General features: G+C 46.8%; 1 protein-coding gene across 3 annotated transcripts in view; it reads left to right on the forward strand.

The window, feature by feature from the left end:
• Positions 1 to 27,804, forward strand: part of MTUS2 (microtubule associated scaffold protein 2) — a 610,477-nt gene that overhangs the window by 560,883 nt on the left and 21,790 nt on the right. For all 3 annotated transcript variants that reach the window (XM_045978371.1, XM_045978372.1, XM_045978373.1), the window contains one exon: positions 25,863 to 26,077. In XM_045978371.1, coding sequence (XP_045834327.1) covers positions 25,863 to 26,077 — 215 coding nt within the window. The remainder of the gene's footprint in view (positions 1 to 25,862; positions 26,078 to 27,804) is intronic.

Genomic DNA, 27,804 nt, shown 5'->3' on the forward strand with positions numbered 1-27,804 from the left:
GGGCTGGGTCCTTCTCTCATTCCACCATGCCCATAGCATGCTGCCTTTGTGTTATAAGATCTCAACTGATAGCGAGGGAAGATAATTAAAAAAATAAGAGAAAGACATGACATGCTATCGACTTAACCTGAAAATTGCTGAAGAGCATTTTGCAAAATATGTATTTTAAATGACATACAAATTATTCAAGCGTAATTGCTTCCACTTGTGAATTTCTCATATGTGGATCCCCTCTTCTTCTTCTTCTTTTTTTTTTAATATTTTATTTATTTGACAGAGAGAAATCACAACTAGGCAGAGAGGCAGGCAGAGAGAGAGGAGGAAGCAGGCTCCCTGCGGAGCAGAGAGCCCGATGTGGGACTCTATCCCAGGACCCTGGGATCATGACCTGAGCGGAAGGCAGAGGCTGTAACCCACTGAGCCACCCAGGTGCCCTCCCTCTTCTTTTTCTTTATGTGGGGTACTCTGGCTCGGAGCTTAGCACAGTGAATGTGGATCATTCACTGCATCACTTGATAAACTTAACTGAACCCAGAAGAGGTACTCCTCAGTGTTCCAAGAGTAGAAGGGGAATGTGATGTGATCTCTGATTTCGTGGAGCCCTTATGCATTGGAGAGACAGACATAAGCAGATAATTAAAACCCAGTGCTAGAGGTCTGGGAGCTCAGAGCAGGGGTTGTAACCTAGGCAGGGATCCAGCAAAAGCTTTTCGGGGTAAAACAGCTGAGCTTACAGGAAATGAAGGAATAAAGAAGTGATTCTTCCATACACCAGATCAATTACAGAACAGCATTAATGATGTCATTTATTTGGTCTCTCCATTGGGAAATGGGAAAAGCAGTGAAGACAGATTTTCCATGTGGCCATTCCTAAGAAGAGGAAGGAGTTTGGATTTATGAGATGAGTTATGTTTATGAAACTCATTAAATTATTTGCATAAAAAGCAAGGGCAGTGTTTGGGATATAAGACTCCAATGATTTGCTTTTCACAGAGTTTTTTAACATTTGATTTTTCTTGTCTAATGTCATGATGAGTTATTCTCGTGCATTCAAATAGCCACAAAAATCACCAGGGCCATATTCAGGTGTCCAAGAGTACTATTAATCTATTTGCTTAATTTGGCAGTTTATTTGAACAAAGTACCATGAATTACAGTATATTATATCCTTGTGATTCAGGTCACTCTTTTTGATCAAAATTGTACTTCTTCACCTAGGTTTTGGGGAAGTTAATTCTGATGAAGAAGATGAAAAACAGACTATTTCTGTGTTGCAAGTAACGAAGTAAGGACTGACTTCCTAGGTTTCAGTAATAACAAACCTGATCACGAGCTCAGGGCTCCTTAGCATGACTATCTTCTTAAAAGCCAAACAAAACAAAATTAAAATAAACCAAAAGCTGTGATGACCAATGTGGTCAGAGTTCAGCTAATCAGAATGATGGCTCCAGGTGGAGAGACCAGGCCAGCAGCTGAGCCCAGGGAATTTACTATGGCGGGTCTGCTGTAATCAATCCAGCTTTTTTTGGGGGGGGTGTTGCAAGTATACCAGGAAGGACTCTGACTTTCAAGGAAACGCTTTTAACTAAGTTCACTAGAGAGTGATATGAAAACAAAAAATAGCAGTTTACTAGTTTACAATGGCAAATATATCCCTCACAGGCAGGTCTCTAGAAAGCTAAAACTCTAATCAAAAGACTGCTGAGTGGACCAAAGTCAAAAATTTACTGGAAATAATAATGGCGTCTTGCTGACATAGCCTTGGGCAGTCATCTCCATGACGTATTCTTTCTTAGGACCTCAGTTCTTAGCCAGGGATCCCATGGAAGGTGATAGAAGCATGCCAGCATCACTTGGGGGCTTTTACCAAATCCCATGTCCAGACTTCTGCTTCCAGCAGTACAGTACTGGACTTAACTTCCCACTGTACGCAGCCATAAAACAGACAAAGTATATGAGGGACCTGTTCCCAAGCACTGGGAGCACCATAGACCTGCTGTCCTTGAGAAAAAGGAAACACATGAAGTGAGTCCCATGTTCGCCCCAGCTGTCTGCCTGGGGCCACTTCCCAGACCCTGGGACAGAGAGGGGCTTCAGGTGGTGACCACCATCTTAGCAGAAGAAGCAGAGAGCAGAGTTCGAGCTGATTAAAATGGCTAGAAATTGTGGGACTGAGCCTGGCAAGGAGTAAGCTGAGTAGAGGAGGGCCCCAGAACTTTGCAGAGGGGTTTCCCATGTGTTCTTGAATGAAGGGTAGGTTGTGTGTGCACTGGGAAGCCTGGCAGAGAGCGGCTGCTGCAGGGCTGGGAGCTGAATGGTGGTGTTAAAGGCTGTGTCATGCTGGAAGACATTGGAATTCCAGCCCAGCCGAGGTGGAGAGATCTCTTTAGCAATCCATCAAGCTCTGAGAAAGCCTAGGCTTTAGGAATAAGGGCCATGACCTGGTTGGAGTAAGACCTCTCTCCAAGCCTAAAGACAGACTAAAACTGACCCACCCTAAAAAGAGTGAAACCAAGCCTGGTAGAATCAAAAGAGTCTAGTAATTTACCTGCCTGGAAGCAAAACACAACTCTCGTTAAGGAAACTCCCCATGATCTATCACCCACAATGCTGAACATATAATTTTCTTTTTTGAAAATTAGACATACAAAGAAGCAGGACCCATAATCAAGGAAAAAGATGGTAGAAATGCATATTGAAATAACACAGATGTTGGAAATTTTATTATTTTATAACAGTAAAACCTATTATAAACATATTCAAGCACTTTTAGAAAAGTAAGAAAACAATGAGTAAACTGGTGGGAAAGCACAAGAGAGAAATGAAAACTATAAAAAAGAGCCAAATGGAAACATTAGAACCCCAAAGTAGAGGCTCTGAAATGAAAAATCCATTGGATAGGTCTTAAAGCAGACTGGAGACTGAAGGTAAAAGGGTCAGTGAATTGGAGAGAATCAGCAGATATTATCCAGTCTGAAGCAGGTGTGTAATTGGATTGGCAAAAGGAGGAGGGAGAGAGAAAAATTGGAGGGAAAAAATACTTGAAAAATGGTGGGCATAGACACCCTAAATTTGGTTTAAAAAGAGCAATCCCCAAGGGACACCTTTGTGGTACAGTCAGTTGATCATCTGACTCTTGGTTTTGGTCATGATCTTGGGTTGCGAGATTGAGCCCCATGTTAGGCTGTGCGCTTAGTGCAGAGTCTGCTTAGGTTTCTCTCTCCCTCTTCCTCTGCCCCCCATTCTCTCTCTCTCTCTCAAATAGAAAAGTAAACCTTTTTTAAAAAAATTAAAAAAATAACTAAAAGAGCAATCCACAGACCCAAGAAGCTAATGAACCTCAAACAGGATAAATACAAACATAAAAATCACACGTCAGCTCATTCTCATCAACTACTGAAAACCAGTGATAAAAAGGAAATGTTCAAGGCAACTAGTTAAAGACACACATTATATACAGGAGAATGAGGGGATGAATGGCAGGTAACCTCATCAGAAACAAAACAGGCCAGAAGGCACTGGAATGACATTTTTAAAGTGCTGAGAAAACAGAAAAAAAAAAAAAACCACACAGAATTCTATACCAAGAGAAAAAGATCCTTTGAAAATGATAGGAATTTGGATGTACAGGGCTAAACTTAGATTATCAAAAGGATAAACACGTGGATAAATATAAAAGTCTGTTCGTTTTGTTGTTCTTACCCTGTTTACTTTTAAGTGTTCAGTTTGATGGTCTCTTGCTGTGAATACATTTATGTCTATCACCGCCCCAAATAAGATTTATGACATTTGCCGCCCTCCAGAAAGTTTCTTCACGCCTCTTTCCAGTCAGTTCCATCCCCCCCTACCTCTAAAGCAAGCACTTTCTCATTTCTGTCAACATAGATTAGTTTTTGCCTGTTCTGGGAACTCCTATAAATGGGATCAGACGTTTTATACCTTCATGCTTTTCTTCCACATGAGAGGTTCATCCACATAGCTGAGTAAATCAACAGTGTGTTCCTTTTTATTGCTTAGTATGTTCCATTTGCATGAGCATGCCAAAATCAATCTGTCCGTGTGTCTGCGGATGGACATTTGGATTGTTACTTTTTTGCTCTCATAAATAAGGCTGTTAGGAATATCCTTGCACAATCTTGTGTTTTCTTTCTCTCAGCTAAGTTCCCACATTATAAATTACTGGGTCATAGGATAGATGTGCACGTCACTTTAGGAGAAACTCCCAAACAGTTCTTGAAATATTTGTACCATTTTGCGAGACGCTCAACAATGAGAGTTCCAGTTCCTCCCTATCCTGTCAATATTTGGTATTGTTAGTAATTCTGTCGTTACTGGTTTAGCCATTCTAGTGGGTGTGAAGGCTATCTTGTTGTGGTATTTATTCGCATTTCCCTGTTCACTAATGATGTTGAAGATTTTTTATGTGCTAAATGGCAATTTGAATATCTTTTGTGAAGTGTTGGATGCCCATGTTTTGGAGAGTTCTTTGTCTTTTTACTGGACAGCTGCCACCCCCTTCACCTGGGCACACAGACTCCCACAAGGCTGCCAAGAGCCTTCCTGGCGCCCCACTCATTTGTGTTTGTGACCAGTCTTCTAAACTGCAGCACTTACAGACTGACTTAGAATGGTCTACAGTCATGAATAGGAAAACCAGAAAGCAAATCTATTGCTAATAGCAAACATTTTGAAGTGCTGTTCTTAAGATAATTTTGAATGCCTACTCTGTGTAAAAGTATTCTAGGTGTTTCACTCAGCGATCGGTAAGTTATAATCCATGAACCCAAAGAGTTTATAATCAGTTGGGAAAAACGGGCATGGCAGCAGATGATTGTAACATAAAAGGAAGGAAGTGGCTTTCTCTTGCAGTATCTGTTTGCTCCCGATGCTTTTCCAGGCCCTCTGTCCTTTTCAGTCTCTGCAAGCTCTGGAGTGATCTCATCCACTCCCGCGGCTTCAACGACCACCTAAGCTGTTCCCTCCCAGGTCCAGGTCCCCAGCCCTGGTCTCTCTTGAGGTCATCTCTCGGTGAATCGCAGGCAATACCACTCTTCAGAGCCAAATAGCTTCATCTCCACCCACCCCCGACTCCCCACATCCAAGCAAAACAATATGAAATCTCTACTTCTCCTTCTATATTCTTGATTTCATTCAGGTACAAGCTAAGCTAATGAAGCACCCACATGAATGGATGTACTGTTTTGCGAGATACTCATCAAGCCTTCCTCAGACGGAGGGCTATTTTTCCTCTCACAAAGCGGTCTAAAGATGGAGAGACCCAGGGGTGGCCATGCATCCAGACAGTCTGTTCCACTGTCCTCAAAGCCGTGGTCTCTGAATGTTTGGAGCTGATGCGTGAAGGAGAACATTTGGGTCTGAGGGAAAATGAAGGAGAGAAAGTAGAGGGCAAACAGCTCCCTTCTGAAAATATGATCTAGACATTGCTGTATCACTTCTTCACATCCCTTTGGCCCAAGCAGTCACGTGGCTACACAGACCTGCCAGGGAGACTGGCACGTCAGCCCTTTTAATTAAAAAAAAAAAAAAACTTGGAAAGTACAGGAATAAGAGAAAGAAAAGGAGACAGGGGACAGTTAGGCTCAACCATAACTTTTTGTCTCCGTTCTTGACAGCATATTCATAGCGTACACTAATACAGAAGGCTGGGAGTCCTCACCATCTCTCCCCCTCCTCATACTTGATAATCAAGTCACTAGCTCCTCTTAACTATACTTTTAAAGTATGTCCTCATTCGAATTCCTATAGTGATGTAGTCTCTCCTTTTGCAAAAACCTCCTCACAAGTCCCCTTGCCTCCCTTCCTACCCCTAGAGTCCATTCTCTGTTCCTTCCCTGATTAAACTCCATCAGTCACCAGGACCATGTTTGCCTGTGAGAAGAAAGTGGTTGCCTCTAGCTAGAGGGTCTTGGTGGGAAAATCAATTACTCTTCACCATATTCCTTCCATGTTATTTGAATTTTCTTGTCTCATCCAGAAAATCAAAACACTATGATAAAGAAAGATCCTTTGGTAGGTTTATATCCTAGATGGAATAAATAGAATTCAGACTTTCTAGCATGCGTACCAGGACTACTGTCTGCCCTCCCACACACAACTCCTGCTGCTCCCCGTCCCAGTCCTGCCAGCTTCTGTTGCTTCTTCCTGAACTGGTCTCCTTCTCTTCACCCACCCACCTCCTCAGGCTTGCCGGGAAACCGTCACCACCACAGCACCCTATTGGGGCCTTCCTCCTCAGTGGCAAATTCTCTGTGGCCCTAGCTCATGGTATTACTGTCACATTGCTGTCACTGATCATCCATCCGATTCTCACTTCCTGTCGCTAGACCAGGGCCACCCAAGGAAAGGGGCTGTGTTTAGCACTGTGTTTAGTTTCTGAATACCTTGTGCAAGAGATCTGGTATTCCAGGAGCTTAAGGTCACATGGGGAAATTATGTGGGGAGATGGAGTTTACGAGAAAAACTCATCACTAAATAAAATAGTACAGTGGATTAAATAAGAATAACGTTTATGCCGTTCTGCACATTTACATTGATTCCCATTTGCATCTCTTACCAGACGCACTCCAGGCTGTCTTTCCCTGTGATTTGTGGCAGATGCTTACAGATAAGGCATGCGTCCTACATAATCAGAGCTGCCATTTATCGTATGCCTGTGAAATGTCCAGGAGGGTAAATGCATGATTTCTAATAATCAAAATAGCCTGCGAGGTACACCCACTTTACAGATGAGAGTACAGAGGCTCAGAGCAACAAGCATCAAGTTGCCCCGGCTTATATGTTCTACAGCAGGGATTTGAACTGGGGTTCCCAGGCTCCAAACCCATGCCTGCTTTTCCCCTAGTGTTCTACCTCTCCCATCAGCTCAGAGACAATGCTTTTGTCCTGTTTTACTGTCTGCCTCTCCACTCAAATGTATTGTTTCCCAGGCTAGGACTGGGCACCCCTTCACTCCAAGACAGTCCAAACACACAGACACCAGCTCCTGGGGCTTCCTGCCCCACTCCCTGCCCCTAACAGGCTGCGCAGTCAATGTTTAGGTCTGAGTTTACTTTTCTTCTTCCCATCAGAGCTTCCGTGCACAGGATCTGCTTCTGCTCTGCCATCCGCTTTATTCCCCTTTTCCACCCAAACCCTGTTTCTTCTTCTTCAGCTGTTCACGGCAGGGGTGAGTTCATGAAAGGCTTCCCCTATCCCATTGATGTGACATCATGGTGGACTTGGGTGGGGGAGGGACCGGAAGGGGCCACAGACCGAGATGCTTGGTGTCCAGGAAAAGCTAAAAGTGTGGACTCCCTCTTGACATTTATTCGACATTTATTTAGTCAGATCAGGGGATAAACTGATTTTTTTTTCTTCATAAAAAATGTTCACAAAAACATTCATCATATTTAATGTAATTCCACTACCTTTTCTCCAAGTCAACAATCTGGGGAAAAAAAAAAAAACATGAAAGTTTTCTGTACAGAAAAAAGTTTCCTAGTTTTCTGTAAGACTATTCTCTTCAGTGATGTTCTAACTCAGAAGGCTTCATAGGGGAAATTTTAAAGGACTTGACTTTAGATAATAAATCATTTACTAAGGAAACAACCCCACAGTGTACACACACACACACACACACACCCCACACAAATACACACACACATCCAGACATAAAGAAAGTGTACATCAAAACACATTTGGCAGAGACCTATTGGAATGACAGGGGTCTTCCCTTCATTCCCCTCACTGTTCACTATGGGGAGAGCAGGACAATTGTGTTTGGCACGTTTGTAAGGAGTTGTGTATAGATCCCTGAGTTCACCAGACGGCCAGTCAGGACACAGCCAGCAGGCAGAAGCCATGCCAGTTATTTTACCAGTGAGAATTTAACATAAATGATTGTTAAATTGGCAACCAAAAGGCAAAACAAGAACTCTGATGTATCATGAAGGGAGCAGGTGTAGGACGAAGGTGCAGATACTCTGGTGAAATGATTGAGGTTAAAATGATTGAAATTTAGGAGATTGGTTAAGGCCCTTCACAGAACTAAGCCTTAGACCTCTGATGGGGGGTGCTGGTCACTGAGTTGGAGGAGGAGCTCATGGGCTGAGAGCCAGGCCAAAGAGAGAGAGCTGGGTGTTTGGGGAGGAGCTGGGAGAAGAGGTTTCCATGCAAAGGAAACTGCCAGTGCAAAAGTCCTGGGGTGGGAATGTGCCTGGACCAGCAGTCCTCCCTCTGGCATCAGAACCACCTAGAGGGCTAGAGAAACAGATTGTAGCCCCCCCACCCCCAATACTGAGCGTTTCTGAGTCAGCCCTCAGGGGGTGGAGCCCAAGAATTAGCATTTCAAGAAGGGATCAGGTGCTGCTGAAGCTGCTGGCCTGGGGATCATACTTTGAGAACCGCAGTCCTCAAAGCATTCAGGGAGTAGCAAAGAGGCAAGCGTAGCTGGAGCAGAGTGAACAGAGACATAGGAGTGAGAGCCGAGGTCCGAAGGCCACGGGGCCCAGATGCTGGCAGACCTGGCAAGCCATCATGGTGACATGGCCTCTACCCTGAGCGAGGGGAGGGCTTTGTGCAGAGGAGCAAGGGCTGATACAGTCTTCGAGGATTCTCTCTGGCTGCCGCCTTGAGACTCAGTGGTACAGAGGAAGGGGCCATGAGCCAAGGAATGCAGGCAGCCTCGAGAAGCTGGGAGAGGCAAGGCCATGGTTTCTTTCTCCAGAAAGGAACCCAGCCCTACCAACACCTTGGTTGTTATCCCGATGAGACCCATTTTGTATTCACAGAACTGTTAAGACAATAAATTTGAGTTGTTTTAAGCCATTGATTTTATAGAGGTGTTACAGCAGCCGCAAGAAATGAAGGCGGGGGTTGGAGACAGAAGAGTGAGAGAACTAATCAACAAGGAGGGTTACCTCTGACAAGACATAATCTTCCAGAGTAAAGATTCATTTTTTAAGTTTCAGGATAGGAAACTGTAGGGTTCCACACCTGTTGACTTCAGTTTTCTCAGCGAAGTAGAAGTCAAGGCTGTGTGCCCAGTGAGGGTCTTTTATGGGTGAGGAAGCTGAAGCAAGCGGAGAGGTAGCTAACTTGCCTGAGATCACACAGCCAAAAATAACAATGGGTTCAAACCGAGGCAGTCTGACCCTAGAGTGCACCCTCTTGACCACTTCTCCAAATAGCTGCTTCTGAGCAACGAAATGAGAGCATTTGAAGGGATCAACATTGAGTGGTGGTGAAGGCTAAGTTGGAGCCATCTCTGGGACTCCGAGGCCCAGTGGCAATGACCACCATTGTCGAGTACTGGAGAAGTCTATGGTTGCCAGCTCTGAGAACAGTCTGAAGGCCATGGTCCGGGACAGACCATTCATGGGTATGTCATAGGCACAGGCTGGGAGGCTGAAAATAGGTGTGGAGAGGAGGCTACAAGCAGGTGCCGGCCTCCATCCTGCCCAGGATGCATGATGGTGGTGAGGGCCAGTGACACCAACTGTGAGGGGAGGAAGATGGGAAGCCACTGGCAGGAACTTTGAAGGAAAGTCAATATCCTTAGACTCAAACTAGCTAAGAGGGCATAGCCTCAGAGCTAAGTCTGAACACACCAGCTCAAGGTCAGCAAGGGAATCTCAGGCCAGGTAGGAGAGAACAGATAGGTGTGTGGTCAGACAGACAGATGGCTCAGAATGGTAGCGATGAGCATGTTCAATAGCCTGGGATAGATACCAGACTGGTGGTCAAGACTGTGGGTCTTCTACACCCCCCAGCAGAGGCAGCGCTCTACAGGCCTGAGTACTGAGCACTGGGTCTAGGGCCTCGCTACTCAGAGGGTGGTCCCTAGACCAGCAGCATCCTCCGCCAGCCAGTGGCATGTTTGAAATGCAAACTCTCACGCTCCACCCCAACCTCTGAATCAGTGTGTGCATGTCTAGAAGATCCTCAGATGGTCTGCATTACAGTTTAATACAGAAGCGCTGTATGTTTATAGCAGTGGTTCTCAACCTGCTGCTTGGACCAGCAGCAGCTGACGTATCACCGGGGAACGCGTTAGAGATGCAGGTTCTCAGGCCCTCCCCTCGCCCCCTGCCCAGACCCACTAAATTGCAAGCCCCCCGTGTGATTCTGATGTCCACTCGAGTCTGACAGCCTCTGGCTTTGGGTGCCAGAACCCTGTGGTAGCATGGACTTGAGACTGCCACAAATGTGGACCAACTTGGTTCTGCTGCTCCGGTTCCTCTTCTATGAAACGGGATCACAGAGTAGAGATCTTGCCCACTTCGTAGGGATTTTGGGCAGGTCAGTAACCTGTGCACGTAGAGCAGTCAGGAGCTCCTCCAGCCCGTGGAGAGGGCTCAGTACCTGTTAGCTGTGATGCCATCCATGGTGTGCCTTTCCTGGTCAGATGTACTTTTCCTTCCTTTCTCCCCAAGACCTTTTTCTGGGAAGCTGGAAGAGAAGGAAATGTTTGCATTTTCTGGGACCTCATGTGATGAAAAGCCCCTCCTGCTTCTCTGTGATTCTGTTTTTTAAAATAGACATGAATATTTTAACTAGCCAGTAACAAAATGGGGAACTTATCTTCTTGGGGATTCTAAGAAGGTCATTATCACGCAGGTCTCTACTAATGAGGACCGCCTCCAGCCACCCTCAAATCCATTAGGTAAGGTGGACACGATCATCTCGGGCTTTGGCTTTGATACAGGCAGCCACTCCCCAGCCTCTCATGAGACACAGGACGGGGCTGTCAGGTCCTTATCTGATAACTGTGTCCTCAAACAACATGTAGGTACGGATGTGCAGCAATCTAAAGCAGTAAGAACAAACACTGTGAAAATAATTTTTAGCTAGGGCAGCACTGACCTCCTACACCCTCATTGAGTACCAGAGCCTTACCTTCAGAAGTCAAGTTGGGCCCGCTCCATCTAGATATATGCATGGAATGTGTGTTTTTTATCCTTTGTCCCTGCCAAACATTCATGAAGTGTGGAAAATAGTCCAATTTATAAGGTTATAATGATTCTTTGACCCCAAAAAATAATCAACAGCTGATATTTATCACTAATCATTTATCCAATGATTAGTAGAAACCAAACAAGATCCTAAGCACCTACGCTCAATTATTCCATGTAAACCTCACACTAACCCTAAGAGGCAGTCTCTGTGTGACCCCCATTTTACAGAAGAGGAAATTGAGGCTCAGTGGGTTAATCCCCCCCACACAAGCATCAACTAATAAGCTCACGCCCCAGTCTGTTGGACGCTACAGTCCATGCTCCTGCCACAGCACTTGGAGGAGGTCTCTAACCTAGCGCTGTGTGAAGACAATAACAGGATGAACCAAGAATGACTGAGGAACTTGCCTAATTGCAAATACATCATAACTTGCCTTAAGAGATACAAGGTGGATTTGATCTGAATCTCCAGATGTCCCCTACTGAGGATACCTGTACCCTTATTGAGTCCAGCTGGATGGCTCCTCCAACCCAGCCGGGATCCTAGTGCTAAGCTCCCTTCCGTCCATCCCCAGGCCAGTGTGTGCTAAGATTCCTCATCTCTCCCAGTGCTGAGTTTGACTTTGCTCGAAGTCACTTTAAGAACCCCCTACACCTAGCAGGTGAATTCCACCGAGGCTTGTCGGATATAGTAGGCACTGCACGGGCTACCACCACCTGACCCACTTCTTATTTATTGCCAGAGATAGTAACCCCTTCGTACCTCCACCTCAAGGGATCTTCTGTCTTTCTCTAACAGGAGGGCCTGTGCTCGTGAGCCAAGGTTCTCCACAATCTCTGAGCAGCAGAGGGTGGCAGGAAAAAGAACCAAAATAAAAGTACCCCCCTTCACATCATACTTTCCGACTGTATCATACACGGTTGTCTTGGTATTTTCTGCACTATTCTATGAAATGCCACAGGGGCAGGTGTCTCTGTATACTTTATACTTCATCGTCAGGAAGGCTACCCTTAACATTGTAACCTTTTCATGGTATTGCTGGGTTTTGTTTGGGATCACACACCCAGCCCCTATTTCCTACCAGGAGAAGAGACTGGTGTGGTTCATCATCTGGTCTCACTTTGATTTTATCTTATTTTCTCTAACTTGCTGTTCTTTCCATGCTTGTATTCTAAAGCTCATCAGACCCTCCTCCTCTTACTTGACCAGCTCATGAAGCCAGATCCACCCCCACCCTCCATGCTGACTGCCACCCCCCGCCTGCAGCCCCCGGGCAGGTCTTGGTCTAGGCTGGCTGCTTCGGTGACACACAGCCTCACCAAACATGAACTGTGGACAAAGGACGTACTTGTGGGTTTTCAGCACTGAGAATTTTTGCTTTATCCATAGTCTTGAAGCCAGTTCCTTACCTGCCTGGCAGCTGTGTACTCAGAGAGAGGACCACCACTAAGGGTGACATCTCACCCCCCTCACCTGCCCTCAGGTACCCCATGGACCTCAGACAATGCTTCTCATGGGAGTCTCCCAGAATCTTGGTCACATGCAGGTTCTGATTCAGTCCGTCTGACTGGGTCTGAGCTTCTGCATGTCTAATAAGCCCCCAGGTAAGGGGACCACACTCGGAGCAGGAAGGCATCAGCACACTGCCCAGTGAGGGCAAGCCTTGAGCCAGGCAGACACCATGCCGGCTGCTCCACACACACAAACCCTATTTCATCCCGGCTCCGTTCAGTGAGGTACAGCTGTCTTCATTTTTTTAGTTGAAGGCCATTTTTCTGAACGTTCCCTCAGTTTTGGTGACTGTGTAAATTGGAACAGTATGCAGGTTGACAGGAAGCCACCACCGAGTAGGTCATGATTCCCTTGGATGCGGTAAAAGTGGCTGTTCTATTCGAGACACTGTTGCCAATTAAATGGGGTTTGCCCCTACCGTAGAGACACCAACCCAGGAACTGGGATCACCTGGAGTCTGAAGGCGAGAACACTCCAGGCATCCTGAAAGAGGAGTGGCTTCCCAGGCTGCCTTCTCCCACGCCGACTGACTCTGCAGGCAGCGATCTCTCAGCCTTGTTCCAGAAAGCATGTGTTTACAGAAAGCTGCCTGGTGGTGTGCTAAGTGGCGTGGGAGTCCACTGGTCAAGGCAGTGGGTCTAGCCCGGGCATTGGGCAGGTGTTTCCATTAATGCTAAGCACACTTTTGGGCTATGGCCGATTGCGTGAAAACTGTTCCTTCTGTGTCTGTATCTAAAAATGTGTGGGTAGGAAGAATTTGAGGTGGTCCATTTTGTTCCTTAGAATGGATCCGTTGTATTTGATAGTAATGAAGAGAGGCTGAGATGAGTTAATAGGGGAATGCCCATGTTTGAAAAAATTAGCTCCTGAAGATTGAAAACATTAATCTTCCATTCCTGTGAAAAAATTAAGGCAGTAAAGCCTCGGACAGAAAATAAAGATGATCACAGGTCCGGAAAAACCTCAGAGAGCCATCTCCCAAATCCCGTGGAGAACACAGAATATCCAAGGCCAGGTGGTACCTGCATTTGACAACCTGAAGGAAGGAAGGAAGATAGTTAAGCCGATTACCACCAAATGCATTAAAATGTATTATCTACATTTGACCCTCATACTCACCTAGGAGTAAATAAGGGCCAGGGGCCAGCCAAACTCTGGGACAGAAGATTGAAGTTAGCAACTTGCTCTAGAATAGGGTCACTCCAAGCTGTGGGGCTTCTTACATGATAGGGTCCTGGGAGCTCATTTTCTAGACCTCTCTGTAGGGCAAGTTCTCTCCATAGTAAAGAGCAGCCCAGAACTTCAGCTTATACTGTTTAAACATTTTCCAGGACATTATTAAAAGTTCCTTCTAAAAGGGATGTTTTACATGGAGAGAATGTTACTCGTACAATTTATGTAACAAGGACTAATTAGAGATAAAATTAAAGGGTCATCTTTTCAATGCCATTTTGCAAAGAGAAAAAAAAAATTAAAAGCAATAAATATTCTCAACAACCACATGAAGCCATTACCTGTCCCATCTAAAGCTGGGCCTTCAGAACGGTCCCTATGGAGTGTATTAGATGAGCGTGTGGCCTGGAGAGGCCTTTAAAACTCCACAAGCCCAAATTAACCTGGAGGAAAGGAAGAGCCAGCTCTGTGCAAAACCATTTTCCACATCAAGCCATTTCCTCTTGATGGGCAGTAATGTTATTAGTTCTCATGTGGACAACATTGTTTTGCTTTTCAAAACATATGATTATAACGACCCTCTTAATTCCATTTCGTTCTTTGCCTCCATAAATCATCCTTGTGTTTTTCTCCTCTCAGACCAAGAAGATTATCTATACGATTGCACATTATCTTTACCTATGAGGTCAGTCATTATCCATTTGTTGAAATGCTCATCCTTTGTCTTAGAGAACACATCAAAATGGCACAAGGCGTTTCTTACTGTGAAAGAGCCTTACCAATTGGGATTTCTCTATCTTTTCCCCTTATATCTCTTTGTTTCCCTTCTTCCAAAATGTAAGGCAGAATAGCAGTCCAGTTATTGCTAGAAAGAGCACTTCCGAGATTCCCATGGATCGAATCCTGGCTGTCCCTTTCGAGCTGTGTCAGCTTGGACAAGTGACTTCACCCCTCTGAGCCTCTGTTTCCTCTTGTATAAAATCAGAACAGAAATGGCTGCTTTGCCCAACTTGAAAATTTGCTGGGAAGATTAAACAAGGTAGTGTTGTGTGTTAAAGAACTTTATAATGAAAACACATACAAATGCCAAGCACTGTTACCCTCTTAATGTCTCATGTCATGGAGATGAGTGATTGTGTACATTTTCCCGGCAGATGAACGTTATTTCTTTAGGGGACCATTGGGGGAGGGCCATAATAAAAAATCATATACTCTTCCCTGTCTTCTTCAAGGAAGACTCTTCTTGAGGATCTGGGTCACCATTATAATATCCATAGAATTCTAGAAGGCTAGGAGAGGAAGGGGGCTTAGCACTCCAAGTGCCCATAGGAATCAGTCTGCAAGGACTGCTCTAGCAAAACACCACAGACAGGGGGGCTTAAACCACAGAAATTTCTTTCCCCATGCTTCTGGAGGCTGGACATCCCTGGTTGTTTTCTGCTGAGGCCCCTCTCCTTGGCTTGCAGGTGGATGCCTTTTCCCTGTGTCCTCACCTGCCCTCTGAACATGTACATCCCTGCTGTCTCTTCCTCTTCTTGGAAGGACAGCTGTCCCTCTAAATTAGGGCCTTATTTTCACTTAATCACCTCTCCAAGGTCCCTATCTCCAAAAGCAGTTACATCCTGAGGTGTTCTGGGGGTTAGGATTTCAGCATATGATCTGGGGGATCAGGGACATAGTCAGCCCAGAACAGTGCCGTGCCCTAACTCCTCATTTTATAGATGAGAATGTTGAAACCCAGAGAGGTTGAACGATGTGCTAAAACTCCCACAGCGGGTGTCAGCAGAGGCTGGAGCCCAGCCCCATTCCTTCCCTCCTCCCCCCTGCCTTGCCTCACCTGCAGGCTGCTTGCTGCCTGTGTCCCCTCTCCTTCCCAGGCGCCATCCAACTCCTTCCCCCTGGACTTGCCCTTCTCCCCACAACACCCACATCCTCACCTTCTGGTTGTGGGGATGTGCTCCTCAGGGTCCAGAGCACAGGAAGACTTGTTCACTCTCAGTCCTGGGTGACCATGTCAGTGGTGAGGAGCGGGCTTCGGTGCATCATGACGTGTGTTCGGGAATCTTGAGGTGTCTTGTATATGGTCATCCACTCTTGGGGCTGTGTTCCCAAAGTTTGACCCATGGGTAAGTGAAATGTTCAGGGGCTTTCAAACACACCTCAGGAAGATACCTTTCTGTATCTGTCCCATAGCAGTCAAAACGCCTAACATCTGGAAAATGCTCTTTCTCTTGTCATGGCCAGATCGTGTGGATTCTTTCAGAAACCATGTCCACCCCCACAGGGAGGAAAGCACAGCTGCCAATTGCCCCGGCTTCCCTGGGAGAGATTTACTAACTGGAGTCTCTCCTGAGGTGTCAGACTTTGAACACCTCAACGCTTTTGTAAAATGGACCACAGCCTGCAAATCACTGAATACAGCTTATCCTCGTTCATCATTAAAGTGGCTTGTCAGAATTCAGGGTCCTAAAGGGAAAGCCCTTCCCGGGTACCATGGACTAGAGGAGAAGCCCCCAGCATCTGGGAAATGTGGGCTCTCTGGTGTGTGTGCATTCATCTATGAGTCCAGGAGAGCTTTGTCTGATGCCTAATGCCAGGTGTTTCTCTCTGGCGGGACCCCTCCCGCCATGTTCCTGTCTCCTGAAATGGCACCACTGTCCCCCACTGCTCAGGCCAGTCACCTGATTCATGCTTCCTCACTTCCCTCATCTCTTTCCTCCAATCCTTGAGCACGTCAAGGTGGCTTTGCCTCCCACATCCAGCGCACGTCCATCCAGTCCTCAGCCTGCTGTAGAGTAGTTCCCCTGACCATGAACTCCGCCGGGACTCTACACGCATCTTCTCATTGCTGTTCTTGTGCCCATCCTTGGCTCCTGTAGTCTGCGGCCGCCAGAGGGATCTTGTAAAAGCTTACTTAGCCCTTGTTATCCCCCGTTTGAGACTGTCTGGGCAGACAAAGGCATTCGCCACCAGAGGGCATTTGAAAAAATATGAAAAGGCAGAGCCCCAACTCCTCCTCAGACACCACGGGCTCTGCACAACCTGACTCTGCCTGTCTCTTGAACTTCACTTCCCTCCACTCTCCCTGTCACGGACACTCGAGCCCCATGGCAGTCTTTCTGTTCCTTTTGGACATTCCGGGCTCAGGACCTCTGTACTTGCTGTTCCTTGCACGTGAGCCTCCCTCCCTCCAGCTCTCTGGGCGCCGCCTCTCTCGTCATTCACAACTAACTGGATGTTGTCTTCCCAGAGGGACCTCCCTGGTCCATCCCGCCTCAGCCTAACCCGCCTTTTCTCTGGCCCTTTGTTAGTGTCATCCTTCTTTTACTTCTCTGCAGTTATTAAAAGCTTTAGCTAGCTAAAACGTTGCTGTTTAAAAGTTTTGCTCACTTATTTGTGACACCCATGACTGTGTCTTACACTGTGCCACGGAATGGGGGGCGCGGGGGGGCTGGCACAGGGCAGGTGCTCAGTAAGTTCAGTCACTGTCTACTGACTGTCAGCCTGCCTGTGGGTGTGACCCTGTCCCACCGGTAGCAACACAGGCAGGTAAAGAGTCAGGTAAAGGACCCTCTCCCTGACTCCTTCTGTCTCTTTTCTGTTCAGTACTGGACCTTTCATGTCCTTTTCTCTCTCCTTGACATTTTCATCAAAACGAAGGTCTTACAGAGAACTGAGGGTAGGGCTGTGAAGGACACTGCGGCCAGAACTCAAACAGCTTGTTTGCAGACCAACCCCTATAGCCTTCTGCCCGTCCCTGGGATCTGACAACTGCAGACAAAGGCATTCGCCACCAGAGGGCATTTGAAAAAAATGAAAAGGCAGTATGGCTCCCCCTAGTGGGCACTCGTTGGTTATAGAATCACTGCCATAAAAACAAAACAAAACAAATAACACAAAAAAACAAAAACCCAAAACGAAAAACTTCACAGTGTAAAGACACTCATAAAATTTAACCCCGTGTAGGGGTGGCTGGGTGGCTCAGTGGGTTAAGGCCTCTGCCTTCGGCTCAGGTCATGATCCTAGGGTCTTGGGATCAAGCCCCACATTGGGCTCTCTGCTCGGCAGGGAGCCTGCTTCCTCCTCTCTCTCTGCCTGCCTCTCTGCCTACTTGTGATCTCTCTCTGTCAAATAAATAAATAAAATCTTTAAAAAAAAATTAACCCCGTGTAATTTCCACTCCTGGGGAGTTATCCTAATGGAAAAAGCGAAATAATATATGAGTGGCATAGACCTTATTTCCAGCAATAAGGAAGTATAAATTGTGGTACATCAACAGGGGAATCGAAGGAAGCCGTGAAAATGTTAAGCATCAGGACACGGACATTTCCTAATAGAATATTAAGAATTCACACCACTGCAACAGCTACGAAGGGAGCCTGCAATTGAAAATTTCATCTTTTCTATGTAGGGAGATTATGGTTAATTTTTAATTTTTTTCCTTGAAAGTTGTTATGTCTGTTTAATTACCACCACCACCCCCCCCCCCCCCGCAAAGAAGTACTTAATCTTCTCTGTAACTGTGGGATCTCACTCCATCTGTATGTGATGGTGGTGACTACTTCAGTTTTCTAGGGCTCCACTTACTAGGTCCCGCAGGCTGGGGGATTTAAACAACAGAAAGGCACTTTCTCACAGTCGTGGAGGCTGGCAGCGCAAGACCCAGGTGTTGGCAGAGTGCTAATTCTTCTGAGGCCTCTCTCCTCTTGGGTTTTATAGATGGACACCTTCTGTCACATCATCTTCCTTCCATAGGCATCTGGGTCCTGTAAAGACACCAGTCAGATTAGATTAGAGCCAACCTTAACGCCCTCATTTTAACTTCACTACCTCTGTGAGAATCCTGTCTCCAAACACGGCCACATCCTGAGGTACTGGGGGTAACAGCTCAGTGTAGGAATTCAGTGAGTCTTATAATACTTAGATACTGACATGGGGTATACTAGAATTCTTACATAATTTTTATGTGCTTATTATTTATATACTTATTATATCCTTATTAAGTATATTAGTAAGTAATAAGGTTACTATTAATACTTATACTATTATAATACTTACATACTGTATAAATACTTATAAACAGAGTATCATCTCTCATTATTTTTTATTTATTTTAAAGATTTTATTTATTTATTTATTTGTCAGAGAGAGAGAGAGACAGAGCACAAGCAGGGAAGGGGCAGAGGGAGAAGCAGACTCCCCACTGAGCAAGGAGCCCCATGTGGGACTCCTCTGGGATCCTGACTTGAGTCCAAGGCAGGCCCTAAGCCCCCCAGGTGGCCCTCCTTTCTTTATATTTAGATGATTTTATAATTGTGTCCGCTAAAGCCCTTGCTATGATACAGAAGGCAGTGTAACTTACACCTTTGTCCTGAGCTGTAGAGCCTGCGTGGTATTTACCCATCTTTGCTACCTCTTTGGCAAACTGATAAAAAGTTGTAATTATTTGAAAGAGCGTCGGCCGTTTGTTTACAGAAAATTGATCTTACTCACTGAATTCTGCCCCTTTCAGTTGATTTATGAGCTGTGGTTAACACAGTACTTTTTTTTTTTTTTTTACAAATGGCGCCACAGCAGTTTTCTCTGCCGGTGTCCCAAGGATCCCTGCATCTTCATGGTCCCACTCATGAGCTGATGGGTTGGTGTCGTGGTATTACGTATATCTGTGCTAAATGCAGCTTTAATAATATCATGTAGTCTTATAGCATATATGCACACATACACACCACCGTATACATTCTTACACACACCACCCTATGTGTTCGGCTTTAACTGCACCATAGATTCTAATCCTGCTTTTGCTTTTCAAACTCCTGCTTGTGAATCACAAGTGTTCTATATTCTTAGCCAATCAAAATCCTGTTATTCTCAAAATTATTGTCTCAGCTTCCTAGGTTCCAAGGATGTATTATCATGGTGTGTGTCTCTCACTATAAAGTACCAAATGCTTTCACGAGAATAGAAAAAGAGAAAGAATGAATGAAAGTAAGACTCCAGATGCTGTGGAAGGCTACTAAATTAGCCTGCCTTAATCTCTGTCTGCAAAATGCCCGAATAGATATATTTTTGAAGACTGACCAGAAGAAAGACATGACGTGACTTTTCTTTCTCTGGGGACTCCCTCATTGGAGCTGTCCTCCCGGGGTCCCAGCTGCTCTTCTATCTAGTGTCTTCTGCGGGCTCCGGGCTTGCAACACGGCGGCCTGGGAAGATTAGAGGGGTCCCCTCACTTGTACCTACTAGCAACTGGGAATGTGGGCATTGGAGCTCTATGTGAAAAAAATGATTACTTTGCCACCTTATAGACAGCAAAACGGAGGCTTCACAGCTCATGATTTATTTAAGGCAACAGTGTAGTTCAGGGACAGCTCTTGGATGAAAACCAATCGTTTCTGACTTCCAGTCCCATGAATCATCCTGCCACTAATATAAATAAAATAACAAGTAAGTTAGAAGAGTCTTGTTGGTTCTGACCACTGGATACCATAACCTTTTCAAACCCTGTCTTCTTAGTTATGGTAGTAATTCTTAAAAAAACGTTTTTTTAAGTTTATTTGTCAGAGGGAGGGGGAGCGCATATGAAGGGCAGAGGGAGAGGGAGAAGCAGACTCCCTGTTGAGCAGGGAGCCCGATGCGGGGCTCGATCCCAGGACCCTGGAATCATGACCTGAGCTGAAGGCAGACCCTTAACTGACTGAGCCAACCAGGTGTCCCAATTATGATAGTAATTTTTAATTTTTTTTAACTTTTGAAACGTAAAGAAATAATAGGTTTTTGGGTTTTTTTAATTAAATGTATGCTGTTGCTGGTGTTCATTGGACCTGGAGTCCTATAATTAAGCACACAACTTCCTGAAAAAGGCAAGTGGAAATACAGATATATTTCATTTCAAATAGAATTACATCATCACACTGTTTCTGCATCGTACCTTTTTTGTTTAATGATATGTTACAGATATCGGTCCATAATGGCACAAAAAAGATTTACCTTATTTATTTATTTTCTTTTACTGGTTACCCATATCGCTTTATATACCGGATTTGTCCTACATGTGTATTGCACTGATCATTTCTATAACTAGCCCAGACTGCTTCCCTAAATCAAATCCTGCTGTAGTCACCATCCGAGAGCTACTTTGTGCCCTCGCAAAATTGTTGGCTTCAAGGACATGCGTCATGCCATTTCTTCCTCCAGTGAACTGATTGGTTTTCATTTGTTTCTTTACCTTTCTACCTGTTTCTTTCCAACTACACAATCTGTAGCGTCAGCTTACTGCCTAAATTTCCTAGAATTAACGACACTGATAGGAGGACTATATAATGAGTAAATTCTTTCCCATACAAAAGAGCACTTACCAAAACCAAAATACATGATTAGCACGTTTTGTTATTTTCATTTGAGCTTTATATGCTCACTCTATCTCTAGTTCAGAGGCAGTAAGAATTGAGTTTCTCTCTCCCTCTGCCCTCCCCCCCAAGTTCCGTCCTGTTCTGCAGGTATCGGTGTGTGTGTGAGTGTGTGTAAGACAGTGTATTGGTGGGGTTTGCATTTCTGTTTCATTTTGCCAGCATGTATCCTCGTCCTTGTTATACAGATGTTTTCCAATCAGAGTGTGACCTTTCCTTCTGTAAAAACATCTACATTAATCCTTGGAGGTATTTTCCCAGTCATGCCATTGAAAGTGTACAATTCCGAGGTTTTCAGTGTATCTGCAATCGTGCAACTGTCACCACAGTCTGCTCAGAACATTTTCATCACCCCCGCACAACACCTGTGCTCTGTAGCCGCACAGCACCCGTGCTCTGTAGCTGACACTCCCCACATGCTCCCATCCCTCGCATGTCAATGTTAGAAGATATTCTTGCCCTCCGAAGTGCCTTACCCATCATATTCCCACAAATGGTCCATTGGATTCTACTTTCTCAGATCTTTCCTGTGTTATCAGAATATCTTTAGTAGCCTTAGAGATGAAAGAACGTTTCTTACTTTGGTTTGCGTGTGCTTATTCAGGAATGGTGCTGACCATCGTGACCTTTTGGCCATCTGTGTCACCTGTCTGTGCAGTGCTTTGTAGACCTATTTTAAATAAAAGCAAACATATTGTCACTACTTTGTCCCCATCCACTGGTGCATGCTACGTGGGGTAAAGACCACTATGAAGTGAATCCACCCAAATTACAGGATAAAGAGCGTCCTCCGAACGGGCCTCGGAATCCAGAAACTGCCCTGAGGCTACCTGTGTGTCCCCAGGCGTCATCTAGTGGCATCCTTGTTCCTTCTGTCAGATGACTCTCATCTTTCCCCAGTGTAGGTACAATTATTGCTCCTCTTTTTGCCTCCATTGTTTTTTAAAGATTTTTAAATTTATTTTAGAGAGAGAGCACACACAACCTGGGGGAAGGGCAGATGGAGAGAGAAACTCAAACAGACTCTGTGCTGAGGACAGAGCATCATATGAGGCTCAGTCTCATAACCCTGAGACCATGACCCAAGTCAAAATCAAGATCCCGGGGCGCCTGGGTGGCTCAGTGGATTAAGCCGCTGCCTTCGGCTCGGGTCATGATCTCAGGGTCCTGGGATCGAGCCCCGCATCAGGCTCTCTGCTCCACGGGGAGCCTGCTTCCTCCTCTCTCTCTGCCTGCCTCTCTGCCTACTTGTGATCTCTCTCTCTGTCAAATAAATAAATAAAATCTTTAAAAAAAAAAAAAATCAAGATCCCGACTCTGAACCAGTTGAACCACCCAGGTGCCCCTCTGTTTGACTCAATTTGACTTTGTCTCAGTCCATCAACCACTATTTTCTTTTCCAACCACTATTTTTTAAATGCACATTCTGTGTTCTTTGTTCTGTGCTATTAAAAAAATCTAGTCAGCCCAGGAGGCAACTGGGTGGCTCAGTCAGTTAAGTGTCTGGCTTCTGCTCAGGTCCTGATCCCAGAGTCCCGGGGTCAAGTCCCGTGTCAGGCTCTGCGGTCATCAGGGAGTCTGCTTCTCCCTCTCCCACTCCCTCTGCCCCTCTCCTCTCAACTCATGCTCTCTGGCTCTCTCTCAAATAAATAAAATCCTTTAAAAACTTTTTTTAAATTTAAAAATAAAATCCAGTCACCCCAGGATAAACCTGTCTTTGTATACACACCTCTCACCTGGTCTCTGGATCCTGAGAGCCTTTTTTTTTTTTTTTTTTTTTAAACCAGCTAAATTCCCTGGTGAAACCGCTAATAACTTTCCCTGGCTGGAGGGTCTTTGGGAAAAGCCAGAACTAGGCTAAAGCCTGTGAGCCAGAACTTCTGAGAGCAAGTGTTTCCCCGCTGCTACTTCCAGACCAGAGCCCCTTTGGCTGTTAGTTACGGTCAGGTCCTTTTTAGAGGGACCATAGCCTCCAGCGATCAGGCGTAAGGGAGAACCCGCAACCTTTTCCATCACGACCTCACTGCCAGGCACCAGAAAGCCTCGGACTGAGTCTGTTATTCATGCCAGTATTTGTTAGCAGTCCCAGAAATCTGTCCCCTAGGTAAACCTTGCTCAAAAGATTGACTTTCATCGGAGATGACAACAATATGCAGGGGCATCCCCAGCCTACGTGATGCTCTAGAGGGACCGTTCGTACATTGCTCCTTTATACCACAGATCACTTCCCATATAACCTTGCAATAATCAGTAATAAGCATTATCTTCCCGACTCCCTACACACCCAGTTGAAAAAGAAATTTCATTTCTATGGGTTAACGTTCAAATGAGAATGCAATGCCGCTTCGGAGATGTTTCTGCCAAACACACGTGACCCGAATCTAGTCATGAGGAATCATTAGACAAACCAAACTGATAGACGTTCTATGAAATAACGGCCTTTAGTCTTTAAAAGTGCCAAGTTCAGGGTGTCTGGCTGGCTCAGTCAGTGAAGCGTCTGCCTTCTGCTCGGGTCATGATCCTGGGGTGCTAGGATCGAGTCCCACATCAGGCTCCCTGCTCAGTGGGGAGCCTGCTTCTCCCTCTGCTGCTTGCCCTGCTTGTGTGCTCTCTCCCTCTTTCAAGTAAATAAATAAATAAATAAATAAATAAATAAATAAATAAAATCTTTTTTAAAATAAGTGCCAGTCGTCCCAGACTGGAGGAGAGTGAGGAGACCATGCACCTAAAGGCAACCTAACGATTCAGAACTGGATCCTTTCTCTAGAAAGGATATTACTGGGGCAATTGGTGAAGTTTCAGTGGGCCTGAGCATTGGCTGGTACTACTGGGTCGGGTCAATGTCCTGATCTTAATGAGTATATCGTGGTCATGTGGGAGAATGTCCTTGTTTGCAGGGAATATACACTAAGGAATTCAGGGTTAGTGGGACAACAGGTAAGCATCTTATTTTCAAATGGTTCAGGGGACAAATGTCATTTATATAATCATTTGTCCTGTACATACAAGTTTTCTCTGTGATTTTTTTTTGGAAGCACAAAAATTATTTTTAAAAACCTCAACAGTAACTATAGCAATTGTTTGGAACTTGGGCCAACTTTTGTTGGGGAGGATTACTTTTCACTAACGTTTTTCAAAATTGCTGGTACCAGGTAACATTAAGAGGCAGAGAGTTCTCCAAGTCCGTTTGGTTATTGCTTTTAAATTCTCTAAGACGGTACGCTTTCTGATTTCCCACACCTGAAAGGGACAGCACCCGCCATCCTACCCTGGGTTCCCCCGATTACCTTGGCAGATCCCACAAACAGCTTCTCCAGACTGCGCATTGGAATCCTCCAGCCAATGCCAGGACCTGGGACCCTCGGCCACGTGAAGCAGGAGAGCAGGAAGGCTGCTGGGGTCGGTCTTCGGCTGCTGGGCTGGCCAGCTGCTTACACACTGTTCTCATAGGGCGATGGGTCTGCGTGGTGTCCAGCCAATCCACTACTCATCTTACCAGGGAAAGAATGTTTTTAAACATCCCTATGCTGAATAAGAACGTTTTTAGAACAGAGTGTGACAAAGGAGCCCTTGAACTAGCTGCCTCTTTAGGGTGGGACTCCTGATTAGGATGTTTCAAATGCGGTCTCGCTTCCCCCGGGTGTGTGTTCCTGATTACCCCCCCCCACACACACACACACACGGTGCAGATCCCATTTAGCCGGCGCTTACTCCATTACGAAGTACGTGACCATGTTTCCCCAGCGTGTCGTGCAGAGCGGAGGGCGTTTGTGGAACGTACACGGTGTGTGTGAGCACCTTTCTGTGTGCGTGTGCTGGGTGTAAGCAACTCCGTGTGGCCTAAGCTGAGCAGACGGTCAGGCTGTTTTTTTCCTTCTTGAAAACAGTCAGCAGTGGAGGCAGCGATCTTTAAAATGGAAGCCGTCAGTCACTCCTGCCTGCAGCCTTAGGGAAGCACACATGCTAAGCAGAGCAGGGGCAGGGGTGGGGCGACAGGGTATGGGCTGTGCCATTGTCCCCATTCCCTGCACAGAAAACACACCACGGCTCTGCCGGGTGTCATGCCTACGCCAAGGGGCATTGAGCGGTTGGTCCTTCTGGGGGAGAAGAATGGTGGTTTGTGAACCTCCCTCACCCCTGCACTTTCTCTGAGATCATCCCAAGCTCCCTCACCCCTGCACTTTCTCTGAGATCATCCCACCTGGCATTTCAGCCAGAGGGAACAGCCTTCAGTATCTACGTGTCCTCCCTCCCCTCTGTCCCCACTTCCCCACCCTCTCCCCATCCTGTCTCCAGCTTCCAAGGACACTCAGGTCCCCAACCTCAATGGACATGAGTCACCATGGACCTTGTGAAAAGTAAATCCTGAGTTCCTGCCCCAGGGGCTCTGACCCACTCAGAGCACGCCTAGGAGCGGGCAATTTTAACAAATACCCCATGTCTTGATGGCTGTGGTCTGTGGGCTCGCGGAGACGCCCTGCTGTAGTGCAGGAGCACAGGGCTTGCGGTCAGAAAGCCCAAGTTTGCCTTCGCAGCTCTCTCTCCGCACACCAGACGACCTTGGGCAAGTCCACGTGCTCCCTGGGGCTCAGGTTCGACCTCAACATCCAGGGTCTGTTGTAAGGATCAAATGTGGTAGAGGGTAAAGCGCTTTGCAAACGGTGAAGCTCCCCAGAAGCAGGAGTAAGAGGATCTCGCCCTGGTTGTACGGTGACCTGGGTGATCCACCGGTGGGGATTAAAGACACTTGGGTGTGATGCCTTTGGTCCTGTAACCCATTGTTTAAAAGGGGTTATTCTTCCCCTCCTCCCCCAGCCTTCCACACAGCCAAGTGCGAGAAACTGCAGAAGGAGAAAGAGGACCTGGAGAGGCGGCTGGAGGAGGAGGTGCGGAAGCTGGGCTGGCGGCAGCAGGCGGAGCTGCAGGACCTGGAGGAGCGGCTGCAGCTGCAGTTTGAGGCGGAGCTGGTGCGGCTGCAGGAGGAGCACCACGCCCAGCTGCTGCGCCTCCGCGGTCAGCACCAGGAGCAGGTCGGTCCGCCTGGGGCTCCGGCTCTGCTGTCAGGACACACGGGTGCAAGGTGGAGGGGGGCCAGTGCTGCTTTAGCAAGAAGCCCTGCTCTAGGAGGGGAGCTTCTGGAAAGTTCACTCTCCGACCTCCTTTCTTCCTGCTGTCCCCTCTCTTTCTCCCCCACAGACACCCTGGCCTCCAGCTCCCTACGTCCCAGGCACACTCCCACGGTGGGGGGCGGGGGAGAGCAGTAGGGGGGGGCGGGGAGTACTTTTCCCTCTGCCTGGAATGCTCTCCCTCCAGACATTCCATGGCTCCCTTTTTCCCTCTCATCCAGACTGTTCTCCAAAGTCACTTTCTCCGTGAGGCTCTTTGTTTCTCAAAACTTACAGCCCGTCCCCCACCACATACATGCTTTTCCTGCCTCCTCCCTACTCTAGCCACTTATCGCTGTTGAACGAACTATACATTTGACTCAGGTCCCCCATTTCTCATCTGTATATTCCACGGAGGGCAGTGATAATCATAAGCAAATGTCCCTAGCACTTGTGATGTGCCAGGGGACTGCTCTTAACTCTCTTCATATACTAACTCACCTAGTCCTCGCAACAGCCCTGGGAGGTGGGTACCATGATCACCCCCATCTTACTGGTGAGAAGACCAAGACCGAGAGGTTAAATAACCGGCCAGAACTCACAGGGCAGGGCACGGAAAAGTCAGGGTGGAACCCAGTCTGGCTCCAGGGTCCCATGCCGTCCAGCACGAACTTCGAATTCTTGGCCAGGTCTACCAGTGCATGATGCCCTGTGCTGTGCCTGCCCTCGGCTCGCACCTGCTGAATGAGGGATGAATTCCTCTGGTTAACCTCGGCGGGCCAGTCTTCTTGAAGAGGGCAGCGCACCCTGGAGCAAATGGAGAGGGTTCCCGGGGTCATGGCCACCCTCTCAAGCCAGCTCCCCTCCAGGACTGCGGCTCGGGCAGCGAGACAGTGGGTCCCCTGAGAGCTAGTTTGGCTCCTGCCTCTGCTCTTCCTTCCAAGCCCCCCAAGGCCCTGATGCCCTAATGCCCGCTTCTAACAGGTGTGTTATTTCACGGTGTCTGCGGGCGACATCGCTAAAGTAGACTGGCATTTGTGAAGAGTGCTCTTTGTACGTCGGGGCGCGCGCTGAGCGGCCCGTGTCCAGGCTGCCCTCCTTGGACAGCTTCCAGACAGACAGCCTGCACGGCAGTCCCCGGAGGCTTGTGAACGCAGAAGGCACAAGTGTCATTTCAGAGTATAATAAGCACTACGGTTGTAATTTGAAATCTCCCACTGGACGGCCCTTCATTCGTTTTCTCGGGTTAGCGATCTCCTTTTCTAGAAGCCTGTGGAAACCAGACACACCTGCCTGCTTGAGGTGCGTTAAACCCCGAGCCCAGGAAACAGAGCAGCTGGCAGCTAGGGTTACCCGCTGCGGCAAAGATCAGAAACTGAGCCCCAGCGTCTTGCCTCCTAAGCTTGTGGAGAAGTGCTCCCCGGAGCAGGCGTTCGCACCTGCTGCCGTCCACAGCCGTCCCGATTTCCTGGCCCCTCGGTACCTCTCAGATGCGTGCAGAGACCAACTTGTTCTGTGCCTCTGTACCCCTGGGCTGTTCATTCCCCGTTTTACACAGAACGTGTTTTCCGCCATAGTCACTAAAAGATTTCTGATCTGCAGTTAGGGGTTGGTTGAGAAGATTCCAGGAGGCAGGGAGGTGGTCACCAGCA

This window comes from Meles meles, chromosome 14 (assembly GCF_922984935.1).
Source record: "Meles meles chromosome 14, mMelMel3.1 paternal haplotype, whole genome shotgun sequence".
Classification (NCBI taxonomy): domain Eukaryota; kingdom Metazoa; phylum Chordata; class Mammalia; order Carnivora; family Mustelidae; genus Meles; species Meles meles.